Genomic DNA, 21,941 nt, shown 5'->3' on the forward strand with positions numbered 1-21,941 from the left:
CGAAGCTAGCTGGGCAGCGGAACTGGACGACTGACTGTGCGTGAGCGAGAGGGTGTCGGGCTGGGCGCGGGTTTCTGCGTCGGTGACGAATTATACTGGCGTAAAGGTCAACTGGTCGAGTTGGTGTTGAGTTTCAGGCTTGTGAGTCTGGAGACATGGAGCTTTGTGGACAGGACAGGACAGGACAGGACAGGACAGGACCCTGCCACACCTTCTGCCGCAGCTGCGCCAGGGCACAGGCACCCGCACCGCACCCGCACCGCACCCGCGACCTTCGAGCTCAGCCATGAGAGGCACTCGCGTCCGCCTCAGCCGCTGTCGTTGAGCAAGGATCCATTCATTTTTCGCAACCCAAAGCGACGCAGAATACAGGCGCTAAGGCCTGGCAGAAAACAACGCAGGGCTTCACCGTCGCTCTCGGCTTGCTCCGCGCCCGTCCCGCACATGGCGCGGCTACATGGACGGGGTGGCATGTTATGCGCGCATCAAATCATAGCATTTATCAACACCCTCGGGATGGTTGCCAGGTCCACATCTTGCTATCCCTCAGGAACCACGCCCCCTAAGAGCGCTGTCGCGCATGTCCACCAACTCAGGTATACAACTCGACTTGATAATCCACCTGCAGCTGTACCGCCATCTGTGTAATTCCTTAGGCAGCAGGGTAGACGAGACGGAACACGTCGTTGAAGACAAAGTAGCTGCCGTTGCCGTCGGGGCGCAGGGTGAAGACCTGAGTGTAGCTCATGGGCCTCCCCTCCTCGTCGACCTATCGCATACCACGTCAGACCGTTTCTTCCTTTCCATCATTGTGACATCAACATACCAGCAGAGCACCGGTGACCAGGACGAGAATGGCGCCATCCTCGCTGGCGGGCTGGGAGTCGAGAGTGGCGACCTGGTGGACGACCTTCTGGAAAGGCAGGTTCTTGAAGCTCAAGTGTCAGGACAGTCATTCGGGGACAGCGCGTGCAGACTTCTCGCTTACGGTCAGCCTCTCCATGATGCCCTCGGTGCCCTGGACGGCGTTGGACTCGAAGGTGAGCATAGATTGAGGGCGCTACAATATCGACAGCGTCAGCGATCACTCGTCCCGATCAAGATGCAGCAGCGCCCAACGTACGTAGAGCGCCTGGAGACCGCCGCGGTTCTCATCGAAGGTCTTGTAGTAGAACTGGACGAACTGAGCTGCGCATGAGTCAGCATGGTGCAAAATATTGTGTGTCGATCGTCTCGAAAAGTGATTGAGGGTTTGTTTGCTGTTTCTGCTGGCGGGTGCGTACTCGCAATGTTCTGGAAGTCTATGCAGGATCCCGTCAGTCGAGCTCTCAGGCAGCAGCATTTTGCGTTTCCGCAGAGAAGAACGAACCGGCCATTTTGTCTGGAATGCAAGGGGGTTCCTTGAGAGTTGGAGAGAGAGGATAAAGGACAAAGTGGAGGTGAGGGTCGAGGTTGCGCAGCTGGTGTTGGTGCCGGAATCTGCTTGTTGTCGTGGGGGGCTCTGCTTGGTGGGGCTGGGGCAGGCTTGCTTGGAAACGCCAAGAAATGGTCGGAGAAAGTCGACACCGCGCTCCGAGCTATAGAAACCCTGAAATCTCATTTTTTTTTTCCTCAACCGCCATTCAGACCGAGTGCGACGTGATGGCAGAATCAGCGCCATCACGCTCTCTGACCGCAGCTGTCCAAGTCTCACCAATTCACCACTAACCTACAAGCAGCAGCAGCAGCACACGTTTTGGTAAGCTCTTTCTCACAAGTTTCTCAACAGCCTCTCTCATGATGTTTTTTCTTCAAACCATAACTTTTGAGTCATCCATGATAGTTAAAAAATTATTCAAGCTCAACAGTCTGACCCGGCAACTTCATTTCGATTCCTATCGCATCATTCTAGCAAGCGGAAATGCTAACGCGATTCAAAGACAGATTCCTAGAACCTGAATCGACCCACTCAGAATTGGTGGACTTCGCCAAGCAGTTCCATGACAGACGCTTGTTCGCGAGTCACCATATGGTTGCGGGAGAGGAACAGTATTGGGTGATATCGGCCCGCAGAGAAGTCAAATCGTATTATCGTCATCTAGGGTAGTCATGAAGATTCTGTTCCATCAATTCGACCTTCCTACTGTCTAAGCACCAACCGCCTTCAATGACTTGACCGTGTCTACTATGCTGTCCTCAAATGGAATGTACTGGATGCCCAAGATGGTCCTGGACCGCGAATTGTCCACCTTGAATGAGCCCTCGTCCGGGTAGTCGCCGCCAGGAGTGTTGGGGCCTGGCAGCTTGTCTTGGTACTCTGGAAAGTGCTTGCGGATGACCTCGACCATCTCCCTGTTGCTATAGGCTCCCGCTGTGGTGAAGAAGCGCTTCTGGTCGGCCGCGGGCAGCTCCATGGCCTTGACATGTGCCAGACCAACATCGCGGACGTCGACCCAGCAAAAGCCGCCTGTCGCGGGGATCTCGTCCTTCCACTTGCCGAGAATAGCGTCTCTGATGCGCTGGTTGGAGGTGTTAAGGGCGTCGAGCGAGTTGAGGTAGTGCACGACTGGGCCGTACACCATTGGAGGGTTGATGGTTGCAGCGACAAAGTTGGGCTTCTCCTTCTCGACAAAGTCCCAGACTGACTTTTCCGCGAGCGTCTTGCTGACTGCATCCTCGTTACTATCTGCTCATCGACCCATCGACTGGGGTGTGCTTACCTCTGTATGCGTTCATGGTGTCCTTGGTAGCATCCTCCAGCGTCGCCGGGTTCCAGTCTGCCTCGGAATATGTGTGCTCCGGCCAGTTGCCCTTAGATGGGTTTACGATGGCCGCGAACGACGAAGTAATGACAATCTTCTTGACCGTCGGCGCATGCTTCTTGACCGACTTGAGGACGCCTGTTGTGCCAATGACGGCGGGGTTGATGAGGTCCTTAATGGGGTCCGTGACGTTGTAGTGGAAAGGGCTAGCAGTGTGGATGACGGCCTCGAAAGGAGGGTCGGACTTGACGGCGTCTTCGAAAGCATCCTCCTTTGCAATGTCTTCGACAATGGCAAAGTCGAGCTTGTCCTTGCCGTAGGTGGGGTGGGCTTCCTTAATCTTGTCGGCCTTTTGCTGGGTACGAACGGTGGTCACAACCGAGTGTCTAGAGAATAGCGGTTAGGGAGCTTCCATGCTAGATGTATGATTATGAATGCTCACCCGTGCTTGAGGAGAATGTCGAGGACGTGGGCAGCAATGAAGCCGCTCCCACCAGTGAGCAAGACGCGAGTCATTGTGTGAGATTTCGGAGGAAGTAAGAACTTGGAATTGAGAGTGGACTAATGGCAGTCAATGGCTTGACAATGGCGAGCCAGCTTCTGGAAGATGTTGGCTTTTGAGTTGACGTAGGGCGGGGTTAACTAGTCTAATGCCGCGTGGGGCTAATCGGAGTTTAACGATACGCGCAATATCGCGACGTGCTTATGCGATACACCTCTTTGGCTCTGTGTCTCCTTTAACAGCAAACTCCACCTCGCTGGATGCTCGGCCTCGAACGCATGATGGCAGCTTGACCAAGTTCAAGACCATCGCGGCAGAGGAACTCCTGGCCTTGGAGGCCCGGGGCTGCAATCCATGACGTCGACACAGACTTCAAGGTGTATCACTACGTGCGGAACGACAAAGCTGCTGCCGTACAATTGACAGGTTCCGACAACGACCCTGAGCTCTGGCGATATGTGAGCAGATGGCAGACGACCTGAAAAGCAAAGCAAGGGCTCGACTCGACACTCCAATTTTTCAGTTGGCCAGAACGATGGTCCTGAAGCGACGTTGGTCGGACCGGAGGTGCCCCAGGTCTCCCAGTGGACGCGCGACACGACAAGGGTTCACTCCGCTGGGGTCGCGTTGACTTTGGCTTTTCGGCGCGTCCTCCACAGTTGATAAAAATTGACCCACTTTGGCGGCCATCTTGCAGCTTTTGCTGCCCTGAGCTTCATCCACTCCGTCTGCAATTGTCGGTCTTCTCTGCTGCTTTTCGAGCGTTCTAACTGGCCGATAACCCAAGTATAGCACAAGGTAAGGTCGAGACCTGCAGCTCTGCAGTCTTGCTTCCCTTGCACCAAGAGGGCACGGTCAGATTCAAAGCTCAAGAATTCAATCCCGTCTCCCATCGTCTTGTTCAGCCGTCCAAAGCTTCAATTCCGATCCAACACGTGGACAGCTCGCATTCACCATGTTCGCCGTCGAATCAGCGTCATTGCCGTCGATTTCCTCTCCAGCTCCTCCATACTTGGGCAATTATCCCGCAGAATACTCTTCGCCGTACTTCAATCTCGACTTTTCTGCGGGCTCGACGGTTGGCGGGCCCAAACTCGAATCCGTCTTCGATGCCTTCGAATGTAAGCGGTGCAAGCGCATGTTTGGCAGTCGCTCATCCCGAGAGCAACACTGGGAGGACTCGCCCAATCATTTCATCTGCCTGGCTCTGCATGCTAATGGCCAGCGCTGCACCTTTGACGGCGAAAGTATTGAACAGCTGCTCCAACACTACCTGGTCGCTCACGAGTTCCATTCGTGCCGAGGTTGCCTGCAGGTCTTTGTCGACTTCAAGGTCTACATGAAGCACCTTGACGAGGCTTTTGCATGCTCAGAGTGCCAGCAGCACCATAACGACGAAAATGAGGTGGAGCAGGTATGTTTTCCGCTTCCAAAGATCTGATCTCCACTCACCCCTTGAACAACCCCTGGCTACTCGTGCACTAAACAGCCTTTTTCCACGACAGCACATGATTCAGCACAGGCCCCACAACATTCCCTGCTGGGCCTGCTCCAAGCCCTTGCCCCGCGTCTGCGACGTGCTCCTCCATCTCGAGCAGGGCAATTGCCCATCAGGCATCGACTCCTTCCAACTCAACTCCATCGCTGCCTCGTTTTATCCCTCGTGGGCCTACGTTGACCAGGCCTACCGCGAAGACCTCAGGCTAGGCATCGACCTCTCGAGCGTCTATGGCCATGAGAACCCCAAACCTTTCATGTGCCCCGGTCTGGGCTGCGGCTCCAAGTTTGCCAGGTTCCATGCCCTGGTGCAGCATGTCGAGATGGGTAATTGCACCGCCAGCATTGAGGAAGGCATCATCGCGAATGTCTTGGAATGGATGGAGCACAAGGTCGCGATGGTGGGAAAAGGTTCGCTGATTTGAATTTGGTCTTGTCGCCACGGTGTTTTGAATGAATCAAAAAAAATTGCATAAGCGAGCATGTTGGGGCAATTGCCTTTCTCTCTTTCGGCTTTCTTGTGCCATCTTGTCTTTCCATGTGTGAAAATCTTCACTTTTCCTCCTTCATGGTTCTTTATCCTGTCAAAAATTTGTCCAGGTTGTTCCTGATCGGATGATGATCCATCTCCACAACGACGTCAGCGAAAAGAGTTGCGGAGATGGGTGGGGAAGATTGCAGTATAGTTCTTGCGGATATAAGGCCCCGATCTGGCGTTGGAGTTGGAGCGAGCTCAGAAAAAAGACCCGAGCGGATATCTTGACGGTTTTTCTCTGATGCCATTGATCATTCACACCTACCATGGCGACGCAGTGCGCAAGGAACGTCTTCAGTAAGAAAACAATCGAACAGCCCGTCCGACCATCGGTCAACAGTGCTCCACTCTTCCCAGGCACCGGTTTTCTTATCCATCCTTAAAGTGATATCCACAACAGCCAAACTCCGAGAATACACCCACACAGCCACAATGCGTCAACATCCGTCGTCAACGATACCATGCGGTGGAGTCCACTCCTATCTCCGTCCGAATTGACGCGACAAGCCACTGCGTCCACATCGCTAACCAGGCGCAGCAGCAACAGCCAGCCCGCCGCCCAGTGTGGCTGAGCGAGCCAGCACTACATTACCGGTCTGCAAACCTTGGTGTTGAGGCGCAGGCGTCGGTCTCGCATCACTTTTGCCGCTCGCCTCTACCGTCGCGACGTTGGCTGATGCCGCATGCGGTTGGCGTGGCAGGACGCTATGCGCGGGAAGGACGAGGGAGCATGGTGGTTAGGTGGATGGAGGGAAAGTTACGTTGGTAAGTCGTTGTGACCTGGGCATTTGTTTCTACCCCGCATCTTCGTTTGCTGCAGTCTGTCTGTATGGGGTGTCAATTGAGGAGGCTTTTGCTGTCTCTTAACTTGTCGTCTACGCTGGTGCTCTTGATTTTGCTTCGTCCTGCTTCATGCAATTCCCCTAGCTGTTGTTGCATCATCGCCATGGCTTGTTAAGAGCATCAGATGCGCAAGATCCTCGGAGCAGAAGTTTGTCGTTTCTCGAAATGGCCAAAGGAAGATTTTGTCCTCGTACACCAATCCGCTCGTTGGCCAGCGTCCTCCTCCACTTCCCGTGGCGTATTGTATTCGCATCTCAGCCGTATTACCAGCCTACCTTACCTCTCTCAAATCTCGTGCCGTGCCTCGCAGTAAAGTTAGTGTTGTGAGCTGTCGAGAACAAGCCTTGATATTCACCAAAGCACGCTAGCGCGTTTCCTGCAACTGTTGCCGTTCGCCCCGACGCACGTGTGTGCGTGTGATGCAGAGCAGAGCAGATCAGGTCAAAGAAGAGCAGCAGTCGGTCTCAACGTCCAAAATTAATGTCCAGCAGCTCTTTCGGCTAGATGAAGTTCTGCTAGCAACAACGGTTGTCTGAGCTAGCATACTAAACGAGAACTATTCACGCGAAGGGCCGCCCTTGTCGGCGACCACTGTTCTAGAAAGAGACAGACAACGGCCCTTGTTGACGGCATGTCTGCACGTGCGCCCTCACAGTACAGCCGGTCCCCTTTGCTCCCGGCGCCTATCACCATCCAGACTACTGCGGCTGTTGTTAGCCCGGACCCTCAGACCATCATCCCACGTCTAGTGGGTCATGCCAAGCTTGAGCATAGCGAGTACCTCGACGGCGTGCGCGTTAAAAGATGGAGGGGCATCCTGACCATCTGTCACGAACACCACTTACTCCTTTTTGGGCCTTGCTTCAATTTTGTCTCTTGTTCGTCCATGAGAGTCAATTGTGGTTGGAAAAGCTTCTTCACTCTGCTCCTCCATGACGAATTTCATGGCTGAGAGAATAGCACGGCCGTCTTCGGCCAGTGGACCTTCTATTTCTTCTGCTGATGATATGGATCCCATACTACGTGCCGCGTCGACGAGAACAAAACCAGAAAGTGTGGACGCATCGGTGACCGGGGAAAAGGCTTCACACGTATGTATGATTCGGCAGAACGAAGCTGTAGAGAGTCTTCGTGGCGGGTTTTGTCAAGGGATCTCAAGAAAGGAAGCTTACACGATTGATTCCAGATCGGGCAAAATGAGATGGCAGCTCCAGGAAAAATCGAGTTGTACGTGGCATTCAATTCCACCCCATCTCTTCAATCACGAAGCAAACAGGAGCTAAAACAAGAAATTTCGGGCGGATACAGGGACCTTGGATTAACAGACGACACGCTCAACATCGCCGAAGAATTCGCCAGCAACCTAACGCTGCAAGAAACCAAAGACGTAACAAATCCCCTATCAGCGAACCACAAGCAAACCCCCTCCTCACGCGCACCCATCACAGATTCTAGAAAACGTGCTCCGCATGCACGAGATGGACCCCAACTTCCCAGGCGAAGTGCTGGACAAAGTGCGCGCCTTCCTGTCCAACGACGACGTATTTGCGCAGCCGCAAAGCCACTCCATGCTCATGCACGAGATGAAGATCGAGGCGGCGTTGATCACGAACGGTAGCCCGTACGCGGAGGTCAGGGCCGTCGTCAGCAATACGGGTGACCCGACCATTCCGTGTGTGAGTTCGAATGTTCGAATTCAACTCCCCCATCCCTTGTTGGATTGATTGAGGGTTCTGACACTGTTATTGCGCCGCAGTCGACCGTTCGTGCGTGGGTCATTGGGCTGTTCCTCGTCGTTGTTGGCGCGGCTATTAATTCGCTGTTTGATATCCGGCAGCCGTCGATAGCGATTGAGGCCAATGTCGCTCAGTTGCTGGCTCGTAAGCGGCTTGAGACTCCACACAACGCGACAGGACTTGGGCTAAGATGCTCTTCTAGGGCCAATGGGAAAGGCGGCCGCGAAATACCTTCCTGGTCGGACGTTCACTGTGTTTGGCAAACATGTCAGCCTGAATCCGGGGCCGTTCATTAAAAAAGAGCACATGCTGATAGCCATCATGGCTTCGAATGCTCTTGATGTACCTTACACCACATTCATTGGTAAGGCGCGCCAGTCTTCTCTCGTTGGAATTCGCAAGCTGACGCCTTTCAACCCAGTCTTTTCGCAATATCTCCCGCAGTACTTCAATCAGGGATACGCAGGGCAATTCAGATACCAGGTTCTCGTCGCGCTCGTGACGAACTTCATGGGCTACGGCATCGCCGGGTTCCTTAGGCGCTTCTTGGTCTACCCGACATACTGCGTCTGGCCGACGTCGTTGGTGGCGATAGCGCTGAACGAGTCTTTCCACAGTGGTTTGGCGCTGCCCGTGTCCTTCTTGTTGATGAGAGAAGTGCAGCTAACCGTGTTTCCAGCCGGTAATCCACACCAGTCGTCGGGCCCAAGAAGCGGATCTATACTGCCTCGCGGCTGCGATGGTTCACGGTTGTATTCGTTGGCATGTTCATGTACGTACATATGCCCAGACTCCCCCATTTGACAAAAACATCTCACACCTACCTAACACACCACAGCTACTTCTGGCTCCCCAACTACCTGATCCAAGCCCTCAGCTTCTTCAACTGGCCAACCTGGATCGCACCCCACTCAATCCACCTAAACGCCATCACAGGCATGCGCAACGGGCCAGGCTTCAACCCTTTACCAACCTTTGACTGGAACATTCTATCCATCCACTACACCTCACCCCTCGTGGTCCCCTTCTTCAACAGCATGAACGGCTTCCTCGGCATGTTCGTGTCCAGCTTCGGCGTGCTGGCGCTGTGGTACGCCAACGCGTTCCACACGGCGCACCTGCCCATCAATTCGCAGCGCGTCTTTGACCGCTTTGGTCGCCACTATAATGTCTCGCGCGCTGTTGATGCGCGCGGCGTGTTTGATGCCGAGAAGTTTGCTGCGTATTCGCCGACGTATTTGGGCGCGGGTTATCTCTTTAATTTTATGATGTATTTTGCGCTGTATGCTGCTACGATTTCGCATGCCTTTTTGTATCATCGCCATGAGATTTGGCAGCGGTTAAGGGGGTTGCGCGCCCGTAAGACGGAGGGGTTCTATAAGGATGTGCATAACCGCTTGATGGCGGCGTATCCGGAGGGTGTGTCTGACGCTCTTGTGCCCGCGTCGATGGCTTTGGCGGCGAGAGAATTGGTCTGACTGACGTGTGCTGTTCCAGCGCCGAATCGGTGGTACGTGACCGTCCTCGTCTTCGCCATTGCGTGTGCCGTCGGCGGCATCACCGGGTGGCCCACCTACGTAAGTGCTGCTCCATTCCAGTCGACCCGTTCGTTGTACAGATGTGACTGACTGAGTGCGCGGACAGACCTCTCCCGCCGATATCTTCTACGGCGTCATCTTATGCCTCGTCTTCGTCATTCCGATTGGCATCATACAAGCCGTGACGGGCATGCAAGTGTGGCTCTTGTGAGCACTCACTCCTCCCGCTTCCGCCCCAAACAAACGACAAAATCATCCACTGACGCATCGTCGCTGCAGCGTCCTCGCCGAGTTCATCGGCGGCTCGATTGTCAGCGGTAACGCGCTGGCCGTCAATTACTTCAAAGGCTTTGGGTCAGCTCAACCCGTCCAGTTCCACCCTGTCCTCCTTGCCACCTACCCCCTAATTATTTGTCTCACTGACACCGCGCCCCACCAGCTGCATCACCTGCGCCCATGCCCTGCACTTCTCGCACTCGCTCAAGCTGGCGCACTATGTCAAGCTGCCGCCGCGGACCGTCTTTGCGGCGCAGCTAGTTGCCTGCGTCGCGTCGACTTTTGTCTGCACCGCCGTGATGAATTTCCAGATGCGCGGCATCCCGAACGTGTGTCGAGAGTGTGTATTCCCGAACGATACAGGAAGCTGGTTTTGAGCGAGAACCGAGGGAAACGAATCATGGACTGATTTTGTGGGTGTATTTTAGGGACCAGAAAAGCGGCTTTACGTGTCCGAATATCAATACGTTTTTTACTGGTGTGCGGACCCCTTTCTTTCCCCTGATGTCCGCTTTGCTTCCGGGGTCTCTGCTGACCTCATTCCTCCACTGCGAAGCAACCATCATTTGGGGCACCATTGGCCCGCGTAAGCTCTTCGGCAAAAATGGATAATACAGAACTTTGCTGTTTGTCTTTCCGATCGGCTTCGTTTTACCTTTTGGTAAGTTTGGTAGGCTGGCTAGGCGTCTGCGGAAAACGCTATGAGGCTGCGGTGCTGACGAAAACAGTCGGTTTTTTTTTTTTTTTTTTTTTTTTTCCATCCAGCGCAGATATTCCGCCCGCAAGTGGCTGCGCTACGTCAACATCGTGGTGCTGCTGAACGGCGCGACGAAATGGGCACCGGTAAGTCTGATCTCCCAATCTAAGTATGGTAGACGAACTGTTGGTCATCGACAAATCGTTGTGATTGTTCGATGAGCGGGTGAAGAGATGGCAGAGGTCCAGATGCTGATCCGGCGCTCACAGTACAATCTAAGTTACTACTGGCCACGCGGCCCCATCGCCTGGCTGTCAATGGTGTACCTCAAGACGCGCTTCTTGGGCCTTGGGAGCAAGGTACGTCAACTTTCACAATCCACCTCCTACTCTTCACGCTCGTCAGCCACTCACCGTGTCTCCAGTACAACTACGTTACGTCCGCCGCGCTCAGCGCCGGCGTCGCCATCTCCGCCATAGTCACCTTCTTCGCCCCTGCAGTACCCGGGCGTTGCGCTGCTCGACTCATGGTGGGGTAATCATGTCTCGCGCGAGGGCTGCGAGAATCCAAGGAGCCCTTGCGTGTTGAAGCCGCTGGGGCCGGGCGGAACGTTTGGGCCGCAGCTAGGTGAGTTTTGAGACAAGAATGATACGAGGGGAAGAGAAACGGGGGGATCGATGGGGTTGGTTTTGTTTTTCTCAAATAGGCATTAGTACTGGAGTATATTTGTTGGTTTTCTCGAAATACCAAGAATCTTTTTGGATACCTCCGTATCCGCCAGGAATGTTAGTCTGCTTTGGCTCCTGGCAACAATGTGGTTGTGCCTATTGTGAGTTGCATTCCGCCAAACTTCGCTGTTGAGAGATAGTCTTGGCGAAGCATAATGGTCTTCACAAAATCGACGTTCTGTGAATTGAACACTCCGAAATCTTGCAATGATCCTGCGCGGTATCGGAGGGCGTTGAGAGCCACGGGGATTTTTTTTTCTATCCGCTCCGCAGAGGACGGAGTCTGCATGGGAGCCTGGCTGCGTGCGGCAGCAATTGACCGATAACTTGGCGTGATGGAGCACGGAGAAAAATACAGAGGTCGGAGAGGTCAACAAAGTCGCTGCTGGATGTTCCGTTGATGCAGGCATGTCGATCCAGATGATGCGCAAGGCAAAGATGAGCGGCGAGCTCCAAGTGGCCTATCAAAATGTCATCGGAGAATCGGCGGCGCTGCAGGTCCGTAATGAGACTTCGTCGTCGAACGGCGGCTGATGTGCATAGCCTCCTGCACGAGGGTTGCACAGCAGACTGACAGGTTGATATTGCAGGCGCAAAGGTCAGTTCATAATGTCAGGTGATGTAGGTCCGGGGAGCTGGAGACTGGGCCGGATGGCATCGGAGAGGAGCGCCAGGCGTTGTCGGAGTCCGATGGAAGTTTCTGCGTCAATGAGCAGCAGAACAGTCTGCGAGCATGCTAGCAAGGCATTGGCGGCAGCTTCGGCTTGCTCATACGACGCCAAGCTGCCAGCGTCAAGAGCTGCACGTCGTAACAAAACGGTCGACGGAGGGCATCGAGATGAGCTGTGGAGTCTCGGCGTGAGGTGGTGCGCTGTTGCTGCCGGCAACAGCCACACAAAGAGACCCAAGTCAGCTCATCACGAGAAGGCGCGAGACATGTGTCGTGCAGCTCAAGACTGTGTTTCATTACGCTGGATGGATTCCACTTGTTGGTTGAGGCAGTCTGGTACGCTTTCTTCGCTAGGCGCGCCGTTTCAAGTCGGCTCAGCGGTCAGGGACGGACGGTGAAAAGTTTGATGGACAGGCTCAATCAGTAGCAGCTGTGGACGAAAGAAATGCAGTAGAGCGCAGCAAGAAGGCAAGCATTTGATGCAGAGGGAGCAGAGCGGATGGAATGCAGCGCTTGTAAAACGTTGTGTTGAGTAAGCGTTGAACCCTGTCGGGCCGTCATTTATGACGTTGAACGTGGGGCACCAGCAAGACAGAAAACAGTGTGACTTCAGCGCCCTCCCGCGACACAAAGCTCCTCTTCACCTCCCTAGCTATCGTACCTCTCACCCCTCTGCCTCGTTGTTCTAATTCTTCTTCTCTCTCACATCCTCTAGATACCCCAACGGCCTTTTCTTTTCCCAATTTCACCTCATCCAATATGCCCGTCGAACCTCCCCCGCCCCTCGAGGGCAAGCAGCGCCGCATTGGTGTCATGACCTCTGGCGGTGATGCTCCTGGTATGAACGGTGCCGTCCGAGCTGTCGTCCGCATGGCCCTCGCCCAGGGCTGCGAGCCATACGCCATTTACGAAGGTTACGAAGGTCTGGTCCAGGGCGGCGACATGATAAGAGCTATGAAGTGGGAGGATGTCCGTGGCTGGCTCTCGGAGGGCGGCACTCTGATCGGTACTGCTCGCTGCGCTGCCTTCCGCGAGAGGCCCGGCCGTCTCAAGGCTGCCAAGAACATGATTCTCAAGGGAATTGACGCCCTCGTCATTTGCGGCGGTGACGGCAGTCTCACTGGTGCCGACCTCTTCCGATCCGAATGGCCCAGCCTGATGGACGAGCTCGTCGAGAAGAAGGAGCTCACCGAAGACCAAGTCAAGCCCTTCAGACACCTCAACATTGTCGGTCTCGTTGGCTCCATCGACAATGACCTGGCTGGCACCGATGCCACCATTGGCGCCTACACCTCTCTCGGCGTCATTTGCGAGGCCATCGACAAGCTCGACTCGACTGCCACCTCCCACCAGAGAGCCTTTGTCATCGAAGTCATGGGCAGACACTGCGGCTGGCTGGCCCTCATGGCTGGCGTTGCCAGCGGTGCCGACTTTGTCTTCATTCCGGAGAAGCCGCCTGGAGAGAACTGGGAGGAGGAAATGTCCAAGATTGTCACCAAGCATCGTGACGAGGGCAAGAGAAAGACCATGGTCATTGTTGCCGAAGGTGCTCACGACAGCAACCTCAAGCCCATCACCCCCACAATCGTCAAGGACCTGTTGGCCAACAAGCTCAAGCTTGATACGAGAATCACCACTCTCGGACACGTTCAGAGAGGTGGAGAGGCCTGCGCCTACGACCGTATACTCGCCACGCAGCAGGGTGCCGAGGCCGTCAACGCCGTCTTGGAGGCTACCCCTGATACCCCAAGCCCGGTCATCTGCATCGTAGAGAACAAGATTTGCCGTCGCCCTCTGATGGAAGCTGTCAAGCAGACTCAGTCGGTCGCCGAAGCCATCAAGGCCAAGGACTTTGAAAAGGCCATGGGACTGCGCGACCATGAGTTTGCCGAGTACTACAACGCTTACCAAACCACTACCTCTGCCAAGCTTCCTCACACTCTTGCGCCCGAGAACCAGGTAAGAACACTTTCAAACCCAAGTTAGGACGAGAGCTGACAATGAGGCAGCGCATGCGTGTTGGTATCATCCACGTTGGAGCCCCAGCTGGTGGCATGAACGCTGCCTCGCGCGCGGCCGTAGCGTACTGCTTGGCCAGAGGCCACACCCCTGTTGCGCTTATGAACGGTTTCCCCGGCTTGTGCAGGCACCATGCCGACGGTGCCGTCCACGAAATCAAGTGGCTCGAAGCTGAAGGCTGGGTCAGCAGAGGTGGCTCAGAAATCGGCACCAACCGTGGTCTCCCTGCCGATGAGGCGTGTGGTCTCGAGGGCGTTGCGAAGATTTTCGATCAGTACAAGATTCAGGCTCTGTTCGTCGTTGGTGGTTTCGAAGCCTTCACGGCAGTGAGCCAGCTGAGGAAGGCTAGAGAGTACTACGCTGCTCTGAGAATTCCCATGACCGTGCTCCCGGCGACCGTCTCCAACAATGTCCCAGGAACCGAGTACTCGCTTGGCAGTGATACTTGCTTGAACGCTCTGATCCAGTACTGTGACGTCATGAGGCAATCCGCGTCTGCGTCGCGTCGTCGCGTCTTCGTGGTTGAGACCCAGGGTGGTGCCTCTGGCTACATTGCCACCATTGCTGGTGTCTCCATTGGTGCTCTCGCTGTCTATACCCCTGAAAAGGGCATCAACCTGAAGATGCTTTCCCACGACATTGAGTTCCTCCGCCAGAGCTTTGCCAAGGACAAGGGCAACAGCGGAGGCGGAAAGATTATCCTGCGCAACGAAAAGGCCTCTGAGACGTACAGCACTGAGCTCATTGCCGACATTATCCGAGAGGAGGGCAAGGGCCGCTTTGAGTCGCGCCACGGTGTGCCGGGCCACTTCCAGCAGGGTGGTAAGCCCTCGCCCATGGACAGGATGAGGGCTACCAGGTTTGGTTTCAGGAGCATGCAGCACCTGGAGAGCTTTGCAGGTGAGCATCATTTTTGGGTAGTCTTTCGGATGGTGCAAAGAATGCTAACACAATTCGTCTAGGCAAATCCCCTGAGGAGATCTCCAACGACCCAATGAGCGCAGTCGTCATTGGCATCGTCGGTGCCAAGGTCAAGTTCTCTCCGATGGCCAAGGTCGAGGCTGAGGACACTGACTGGAAGAACCGTCGTCCCAAGAACGAGTTCTGGCTGGGTCTTGAGGACCTCATCAACACGCTCAGTGGCAGGCCCAAGCCTGAGTAGGGGTAGTGCGTATATTTCTGACGGATGCCTCTCAACTTCTTCTGCCTTTTGTTGGCGTCATGGCAAGGCGCATGGGAGCGTATGCCCACATCTCTTAATAGCCAAAAGATTTACGGGAATGAGAACATGATAGATGAACTCCAACTTTGATAGTTTACTTCTGCTGAAATTCCGTGCTGCTGTTTTGTTGTCGCTCAGTCAATTTTCCACACCCGGTCATTCACGATTCGGGCCCTTTATCATTCTGTCATCATGTCCCTTCGCTCAATCTTTGGGCCCTGTGCGAGATCTGCTTTGGCGTTGCTGCCATCAATGCACATTGTTTCAATTTTGGTCGACCCACTTCTGCTCGACTTTGATTGAAGGCCTGTCTGTCATCCACACCCCATCACCTGACCCTTAAGCCATGTACCGTACGAGATTCTGCTTTGGACTTGCTGCCATCGATGCACGTTACTCCAACTCTGGTTGAGGGCCTGTTCCCTTGGGCCCTCAGACACTTGGACCTATGGTACCCTCTCCCTGTCAAAACCTGTCAACGCTCAATTCATTAGACCCTTGGGACATTCTGCTTTGGACTTACAGCAATTGATGTGAAGATTTTGTATATTCAAGTCTTCCCACGACAGATCCCCGTCTATTTCTCATCTCATTCTCTCCAGACTATTGGGTCAGCTCTCGTTCAGCAGAACAACGGGAGAGCAAATGGAAGAAGACAGAGAAAGACCAGGTAAGGAGAGGGAGGGTCGTCGGTGATGTTGCGTACCTCGTCACCAAAGCATGCAGATTTTTGCGCCATCATCCACATCTCGGCGCACTTGTATGGCGTGCCGTCAACGACAAACGTCCGCTCGTACCATTGCGATAAGAAGCCGTAGGGTTCCTCATACTCGCGGAAGAAGTAGACGATTTTGCTGTAGTCGTCGGCCATATTTTGCGTTGGCTGGGGTCTCGGTCGTCTTCTTGGAGCGCTGCAATGATGGTGGTGGTCACAATCGAGCAGGGCTTTTTGTGAGATGATTACATGTGTTGGGTGTACAGGATATGACTCTTTCGCAGCATCAAAGTAGGCACGTCGTTGGCTGGTAGTGCCGCGGCGAGAAACAGCGCTAGCGGTGTCCAGAAGGGGAAGTTGGGTGGTTTGGGAGACTCGACGACACACTCAGTTTGTAGGTTGAAATCAAAACTCTTGATTGGTATCGACGATTTTACTGGGTCTGAAAAAGACGTCACGGTAGAATTTGGCCTCCGCAATGCTCTCGAGAATGTCTGACCGGGCCTCATGCAGCGCGCGTTTCTGCGGTGACGTCTTGATGACCTCCACAGGTGCCCATCTTCTCGCAGCCTCTTTGAGAGCGCTGACATCAAGGATGCGGTGGTGGAGGTGTTTGGTCACCTTTTTGTATGGCTCCTTTCTCAGAAACGCCCTGTCGGCATGGACCGTGTTTCCCGCGAGCAGCGCCTTCTTCGGCTGGGGCGCGAATTGTTTGATGTATGCTAGCATGCCCTCTGCAGCGTCTTCGGCGGTGGTCGTGGAAGCCATTGTGGCAGCAGTGAGGCCGGACTTTTCGTGGGTCTTGGTGCACCATGCGTCCATCTTATCGAGGGCTTCCTTTTCGTGGTGGATTATTGCCTCGTAGCCTTTGTCGTCGAGCAGATTGAGATCGTAGTCGGTGACGAAGCAAGCAATCGACATGATCGTGTCATTGTCGTAATCGAGACCAGTCATCTGAGATTTGGTGAGCTCCAGCAAGAGTAAGGTGGAATGATTTGTGAGGCGTACCTCGCAGTCGATCCAGACCAGAGGCTCTCTGGAAACTTGCTCCGGCATGGCTGAGCAATAGGTTCTGAACAGCTGGGACCTAAAAGTCGTAAAGAAATGCCGTGTCGGTCTCAGGTGGGCGAGATGCAAGGTGCGCAGTAACATGGATGGTCAGTCTGGTTGGGTCGGCTGGATCCTAATCCCTGCCACATTTAACGCGCTCCGACGCCTTGGCAAAACGCGCGACGCGCTCCAACGCACGACCTACATCTCTCCCCATTCTATCTCTGCTTTCCCCCGCAACACACCAACAACGCCCTTCCGCCTCTTTATCGTCTTCAGTCTTTCCGCATGATACCCTCGTAACCCACCGCCCTTCGACTCACCCTTCGATCCTGCGCACCATGTCCGCCGCACGCGCAGCGCGTCTAGCCGAGCTTCGCGCCCTCCGAGCAGCTGGCAAGACTCTGGCCGATACTTACAAAGTCGAAGAGGACACGCCTCTATACGAAGAAGTTGACGAGGAAGGATATAAACAGGTCGTCCGTAGCCGTCTCGACCAGGACGACTTTGTTGTCGACGACAATGGCGAGGGCTACGCGGACGACGGCAGAGAAGATTGGGAGACGCAGCAATACCACCAGTACGAGAGCGAAAGTGAAGAGGAACAGCCAGTAAGAGGCAAAGCAGGTCAGTAAGATCTCTCCTGCTATCGACGCAACAGCTTGCTGATGTTCACGAATAGCCAAGAGGAAACGCGAGGAGGAAGAGAAGAAGCGGGAAAAGGTCAAAAACGGCATTAACAAATATTTCAGCGCGAACCCCGTCACAACGGCTCCAAAGCAAAAGGTGGTAAAGACTGCTGAAGACGAAGCCTTTATGGCCGACCTCCTCGGCGAGGTAGACACAAACGTACACAGCCGTCCACGAATGAAGCCCGTCAAGAACGAGACTCGACGCAAAACACGCGTCCTCTCCCCACCCGTCAATACTTCGCGCCCCAAATCAAAACCGCGTCAAAGTGCCGAAGAGCACTCAGTCATGGCAGACACTCCGCCCGCCGCAAATGGACTGGAGGACGACGACGATTTTGGGCCCGCAATCGAAGACGATGTGGCCATGAGCGACCCACCACTCCCCTCTTCGCCAGTCACAAAGGCTATGGAACGGAAATTCTCCAAAGTCAACGTGAAGGCTGAGGAAGAGGAAGATGGCGATCTCATGGAGATTGAGCAGGCTGTTGGTCACTCGGCGGCTAATTCGGCTGGCGTCAATATGGCTGGAAGCAGACCTGCGCCAAAGATTAAGAAAAAGGAAGCATACCCTACACCAGACAGCTCATCACCAACTCGCGCCCCTCCCGAAACTGGAATCGATGCCTCGACCTGGAATAGTGTTACCAGCAAGCTCAACGTCTTGAGCAGCCCGGCACCCGAAAATTCACACAACGTGGGCAAGCTGAAGCCGGAGCATGCCTTGGAGCAAGATGGCAGTCTGCGATTCTTCTGGATTGATTACACGGAGATCAATGGCAGTCTCTGTCTTTTTGGCAAGGTCAAGGACAAAAGTACCGGCGGCTTTGTGAGCTGCTTTGTCAAGATTGACAACATTCTTCGAAAACTCTTCTTTCTTCCTAGAGAATACCGCCAAAGGAATGGAAAAGACACCGACGAGGAAGTGGAATTCTCTGACGTGTACGAAGAAGTTGATGCGTTGATGTCCAGGAACCGCGTTGGCATGCACAAGATCAAGCCCTGTACCAGGAAATACGCATTCGAGCTTCCAGACATTCCCAGAGAAGGCGAATACCTGAAGCTGCTCTACCCTTACGACAAGCCGACACTGCCAGCGACCACCACAGGCGAGACTTTTTCGCACGTCTTTGGCACGAATACGGCCCTGTTTGAGCAATTCGTGCTCTGGAAGAACATTATGGGACCGTGTTGGCTTAAGATTGAAGGCGCCGACTTTAATGCCGTCACCAACGCATCTTGGTGCAAGCTTGAGGCTCAGGTCGAAAAGCCCAACAACATCTCGCCCTTGGGCGAGACTGACAACCTGGAGGCTCCACCACTCACGCTGATGAGTATCTCTCTTCGGACAACATTTAATGCCAAGGATAACAAGCAAGAGATTCTTATCGCTAGCGCAAGGGTCTACGAAAATGTCTCTCTTACAGACACGACTCCATCGGAAAAGTTACCTTGCAAGACCTTTACCGTAATGCGGCCCAACGGCGACCACTACCCCACAGGATTCAAGCAGGAGGTTGAGAGTCAGCAAAAGAACGGGAACCATCGCGGAGTCATCAAGATGGAGCGCAATGAACATGGTCTGCTTAGCATATTCATGGCCATCCTCGCCAAGATGGATCCGGACGCCTTGATGGGTCACAGGCTTGACGATGTGGACTACAGCCTTTTGCTCAGTCGCATGCGTGAAAAGAAGACTCCTGGTTGGCACAGAATTGGACGTCTCAGGAGAAGCGAATGGCCCAAGAACGTGTCCAAAATCGGTGGAAGCTTCTTCGCTGAAAGGCAGCTTGCAACTGGCCGCTTGCTTTGCGACTTGGCAAACGACTTGGGTAAATCACTCATGACCAAGTGCCAGTCTTGGAGTCTGAATGAAATGTGCGAGCTTGTCCTCAGCGACAGGCGCCAGGAACTTGACAACGAGGCTGCACTCAATACTTGGGCTACAAAACGAGAAGGTCTCTGGAACTACATGCGACACTGCGAAGCCGACACCTACTTTATCGCCGCCATCGCCCTCAAAGTCCAAATGTTGCCCCTGACCAAGGTCCTCACCAACTTGGCCGGCAACTCTTGGGGCCGCACTCTCAGCGGAACAAGGGCGGAACGAAACGAGTTCATTCTGCTTCACGAGTTCCACAAGAACAAGTACATCTGCCCTGATAAGTATTTCAGCAAAGGCAAGCCAAAGTTTGGCGATGAGACTGCAGAGGCAGAGGAAGGTGCCGACGCAAAGAAGAAGGACAAGTTCAAGGGCGGTCTCGTTTTTGAACCCGAAAAGGGTCTTTACGACCGCTTCATCCTGGTCATGGACTTCAACTCTTTGTACCCCAGCATCATCCAGGAGTTCAACATTTGCTTCACCACTGTTGAACGAGCCGAATTCACCGAGGAAGAAGAGAAGGTGCCAGAGGTGCCAGCTGCATCGCAAGAACAAGGCATTTTGCCCAGGCTGATTGCAACTCTTGTGAACCGCAGAAGAGAAGTCAAGAAGCTCATGAAGAATCGTGACGCAACCTCCGACCAGCTTGCAACCTGGGACATCAAGCAGATGGCGCTCAAGCTAACTGCTAACTCCATGTACGGTTGTCTTGGATATACGAAGTCTCGCTTCTACGCTCGGCCGCTCGCCATGCTCACGACCTACAAGGGCCGTGAAATTCTTCGGCGCACCAAGGACATGGCAGAGAGCAAAATGTTACGTGTCATTTACGGTGACACCGATTCCGTCATGATCAACACCAACATGGACAACATTCTTGATGCGATCAAGGTAGGCAATGAATTCAAGAGGGAAGTCAACGACAGCTACAAGCTGCTCGAAATTGACATTGACAATGTATTCCGCCGCCTTCTTTTGCACGCCAAGAAAAAATACGCTGCAATCAACATGATTGAAAAGGATGGCAAGTGGATGGAAAAGTTGGAAGTCAAGGGTCTGGACATGAGGCGTAGGGAATACTGCGCGCTGTCCAAGGAGACCTCATCCCAACTTCTCAACTTCCTCCTTTCCGGAGAAGACCCGGAAGTCGTTGTGGAGCGCATTCACGAGTACCTGCGGGAGCTGGCTCAGAAGATGAGAGACTTCAATGTTCCGGTCCAAAAGTACACCATCTTTACTCAGCTCGGCAAGGACCCCAAGGAATATCCCAACGGCAACAGCATGCCCTCTGTCCAGGTTGCACTTCGTCTGCTCGCAAAGGGCAAGCAGGTGAGGGCCAAGGACGTCATGTCGTTTGTCATTACCGGCGAGAGTGGCGGCTCCGCCGAAACAGCCGCAAAGAACGCTTTTACCTTGGACGAAGTACTCAAAGCCGACTCTGGTCTCAAGCCTGGTAAGTTTCGTGCTTTCAAAATTCATGCTCTGCCACTAACAAGCCTAGACATTGACTACTACCTCCACAAACAAATACTTCCCCCAGTTGAGCGGCTTTGCGCACCAGTTGCCGGCACAAACGTAACCCGCCTTGCAGAGTGCCTTGGCCTCGACACGTCGAAATACCGCGTCAGCACCGTCTCTTCCTCCAACTCGCTCGAAAACGAAATCTCCCCGCTCGAATCTCAAATCCCCGACGAAATCCGCTTCAAAGACTCTCAGCCTTTGATCGTCCGGTGCCCCAGCTGCAAACACCAGTCCGCCTTCCGTGGCCTTGCTACCAATTCCGACATGGTGAACCACGAGGGCATGCAATGCCGAAACACCGCTTGCGGCAAATCCATCAGCACCTTGAGTATCTCGTCCCAGCTCGAAGCTCAGATCCGCCAGCACACAGCACGTTACTACGCGGGCTGGCTTGTGTGTGACGACCCAGCCTGCGGCGCGCGGACGCGGCAGGTGAGCGTCTACGGACACCGGTGTCTGGGGCCGCAAGGGCGCGGGCTCGGCTGCGGCGGGCGGATGAGCTACGAGTACACGGAGAAGCAAATGTACAACCAGCTGCTGTACCTGGCGTCGCTATTCGACGTGGACAAGGCCAAGCAGACGATCCAGCACGAGCGCGGCATGGGCAAAGGCGTCGACAAGGAGGTGGAGGAGAAGGTCGTCGTGTTGGCCGAGGTCAACCGCGAGAGGTTTGATACGTGGAGGGATGTTGTCAAGGGGTACTTGGATCGCAATGGCAGACAGTGGGTCCAGATGGATAGTCTGTTTGCCTTTGCGCTCAAGGCTCTGGGGTCGTAGGGGCTCCTGAAGGGAGGACTGTTGCTCATGTTGTTGAATGGTTGGTTCTCGGCATTTGGATTTGGCATACATACCTGTAGGTAGTAAGGCGCGACGGCGTTCCATGGCTCGGCTTCTGGGGGTCTTCTTGTAGTATATTACTTCTGGCGTTGAATTCACGGATTTATCACTGCCAAATTACGTTCGGACTCTCTTCTCGACTGACACAGTGGATGCAGACAGGAATGAGATGACCCCAAGGGAGCGGTCGTCCGCCATCACGGCTGGCTCCGTCTAAGGAGCAGCAGTCGTCCGCGGTCACAG

General features: G+C 54.2%; 8 protein-coding genes across 8 annotated transcripts; 4 read left to right on the forward strand and 4 right to left on the reverse strand.

The window, feature by feature from the left end:
- Positions 1–652: 652 nt before the first annotated feature.
- Positions 653–1,342, reverse strand: IWZ02DRAFT_434218 (uncharacterized protein; the record flags this gene model as incomplete). The annotated part of the gene is made up of 4 exons (XM_066766344.1): positions 653–769; positions 827–928; positions 989–1,060; positions 1,124–1,342. The coding sequence occupies 4 exons, from the start codon at positions 1,340–1,342 to the stop codon at positions 653–655; spliced, it is 510 nt and encodes a 169-aa protein (XP_066621927.1).
- Positions 1,343–2,106: 764 nt separating this feature from the next.
- IWZ02DRAFT_300752 (uncharacterized protein) lies at positions 2,107–3,554 on the reverse strand. Its single transcript, XM_066763934.1, has 3 exons — positions 3,184–3,554; positions 2,700–3,127; positions 2,107–2,647 (listed from the first exon to the last, which is right to left on the reverse strand). The coding sequence occupies exons 1-3, from the start codon at positions 3,255–3,257 to the stop codon at positions 2,127–2,129; spliced, it is 1,023 nt and encodes a 340-aa protein (XP_066621928.1). The 5' UTR covers positions 3,258–3,554; the 3' UTR covers positions 2,107–2,126.
- Positions 3,555–4,066: 512 nt separating this feature from the next.
- IWZ02DRAFT_300994 (uncharacterized protein) lies at positions 4,067–5,245 on the forward strand. Its single transcript, XM_066763935.1, has 2 exons — positions 4,067–4,657; positions 4,749–5,245. Exons 1-2 carry the CDS (start codon positions 4,199–4,201, stop codon positions 5,163–5,165), a joined length of 876 nt encoding a protein of 291 aa, XP_066621929.1. The 5' UTR covers positions 4,067–4,198; the 3' UTR covers positions 5,166–5,245.
- Positions 5,246–7,319: 2,074 nt separating this feature from the next.
- Positions 7,320–11,003, forward strand: IWZ02DRAFT_470361 (OPT oligopeptide transporter protein-domain-containing protein; the record flags this gene model as incomplete). The annotated part of the gene is made up of 19 exons (XM_066768794.1): positions 7,320–7,345; positions 7,427–7,505; positions 7,567–7,794; positions 7,875–7,998; positions 8,057–8,218; positions 8,276–8,473; positions 8,551–8,626; positions 8,693–9,273; positions 9,352–9,431; positions 9,499–9,599; positions 9,672–9,746; positions 9,832–10,008; positions 10,097–10,146; positions 10,225–10,254; positions 10,335–10,338; positions 10,397–10,511; positions 10,635–10,724; positions 10,790–10,864; positions 10,920–11,003. The coding sequence occupies 19 exons, from the start codon at positions 7,320–7,322 to the stop codon at positions 11,001–11,003; spliced, it is 2,355 nt and encodes a 784-aa protein (XP_066621930.1).
- A 1,366-nt stretch (positions 11,004–12,369) lies between these two features.
- IWZ02DRAFT_301099 (phosphofructokinase-domain-containing protein) lies at positions 12,370–15,334 on the forward strand. The gene is made up of 4 exons (XM_066763937.1): positions 12,370–12,420; positions 12,479–13,722; positions 13,773–14,682; positions 14,745–15,334. The coding sequence occupies exons 2-4, from the start codon at positions 12,523–12,525 to the stop codon at positions 14,942–14,944; spliced, it is 2,310 nt and encodes a 769-aa protein (XP_066621931.1). The 5' UTR covers positions 12,370–12,420; positions 12,479–12,522; the 3' UTR covers positions 14,945–15,334.
- A 102-nt stretch (positions 15,335–15,436) lies between these two features.
- Positions 15,437–15,875, reverse strand: IWZ02DRAFT_491652 (uncharacterized protein; the record flags this gene model as incomplete). Its single annotated transcript, XM_066769762.1, has 2 exons — positions 15,437–15,466; positions 15,711–15,875. 2 exons carry the CDS (start codon positions 15,873–15,875, stop codon positions 15,437–15,439), a joined length of 195 nt encoding a protein of 64 aa, XP_066621932.1.
- Positions 15,876–16,124: 249 nt separating this feature from the next.
- IWZ02DRAFT_491653 (ribonuclease H-like domain-containing protein) lies at positions 16,125–16,775 on the reverse strand (the record flags this gene model as incomplete). The annotated part of the gene is made up of 2 exons (XM_066769763.1): positions 16,125–16,673; positions 16,728–16,775. The coding sequence occupies 2 exons, from the start codon at positions 16,773–16,775 to the stop codon at positions 16,125–16,127; spliced, it is 597 nt and encodes a 198-aa protein (XP_066621933.1).
- A 194-nt stretch (positions 16,776–16,969) lies between these two features.
- On the forward strand, positions 16,970–21,929 carry IWZ02DRAFT_301152 (DNA polymerase-like protein alpha catalytic subunit). Its single transcript, XM_066763938.1, has 3 exons — positions 16,970–17,396; positions 17,452–20,793; positions 20,842–21,929. The coding sequence occupies exons 1-3, from the start codon at positions 17,111–17,113 to the stop codon at positions 21,636–21,638; spliced, it is 4,425 nt and encodes a 1,474-aa protein (XP_066621934.1). The 5' UTR covers positions 16,970–17,110; the 3' UTR covers positions 21,639–21,929.
- The last annotated feature ends 12 nt before the right edge of the window (positions 21,930–21,941 follow it).

The sequence above is a fragment of the Phyllosticta citriasiana genome (assembly GCF_038021145.1).
Source record: "Phyllosticta citriasiana strain CBS 120426 chromosome Unknown IWZ02scaffold_8, whole genome shotgun sequence".
Taxonomy (NCBI): domain Eukaryota; kingdom Fungi; phylum Ascomycota; class Dothideomycetes; order Botryosphaeriales; family Phyllostictaceae; genus Phyllosticta; species Phyllosticta citriasiana.

Bases quoted from the DNA above. Each gene is read 5' to 3' on its own strand.
- IWZ02DRAFT_300752 (XM_066763934.1), bottom strand. From the start codon at position 3,257: ATGACTCGCGTCTTGCTCACTGGTGGGAGCGGCTTCATTGCTGCCCAC. The intron at 3,128-3,183 runs GTGAGCATTCAT...GCTATTCTCTAG, and splicing joins GACATTCTCCTCAAGCACGG to ACACTCGGTTGTGACCACCG. The intron at 2,648-2,699 runs GTAAGCACACCC...ACGAGGATGCAG, and splicing joins CACCATGAACGCATACAGAG to TCAGCAAGACGCTCGCGGAA.
- IWZ02DRAFT_300994 (XM_066763935.1), top strand. From the start codon at position 4,199: ATGTTCGCCGTCGAATCAGCGTCATTGCCGTCGATTTCCTCTCCAGCT. The intron at 4,658-4,748 runs GTATGTTTTCCG...TTTCCACGACAG, and splicing joins ACGAAAATGAGGTGGAGCAG to CACATGATTCAGCACAGGCC.
- IWZ02DRAFT_301099 (XM_066763937.1), top strand. From the start codon at position 12,523: ATGCCCGTCGAACCTCCCCCGCCCCTCGAGGGCAAGCAGCGCCGCATT. The intron at 13,723-13,772 runs GTAAGAACACTT...ACAATGAGGCAG, and splicing joins CTCTTGCGCCCGAGAACCAG to CGCATGCGTGTTGGTATCAT. The intron at 14,683-14,744 runs GTGAGCATCATT...CAATTCGTCTAG, and splicing joins GCACCTGGAGAGCTTTGCAG to GCAAATCCCCTGAGGAGATC.
- IWZ02DRAFT_301152 (XM_066763938.1), top strand. From the start codon at position 17,111: ATGTCCGCCGCACGCGCAGCGCGTCTAGCCGAGCTTCGCGCCCTCCGA. The intron at 17,397-17,451 runs GTCAGTAAGATC...GTTCACGAATAG, and splicing joins GCCAGTAAGAGGCAAAGCAG to CCAAGAGGAAACGCGAGGAG. The intron at 20,794-20,841 runs GTAAGTTTCGTG...TAACAAGCCTAG, and splicing joins CGACTCTGGTCTCAAGCCTG to ACATTGACTACTACCTCCAC.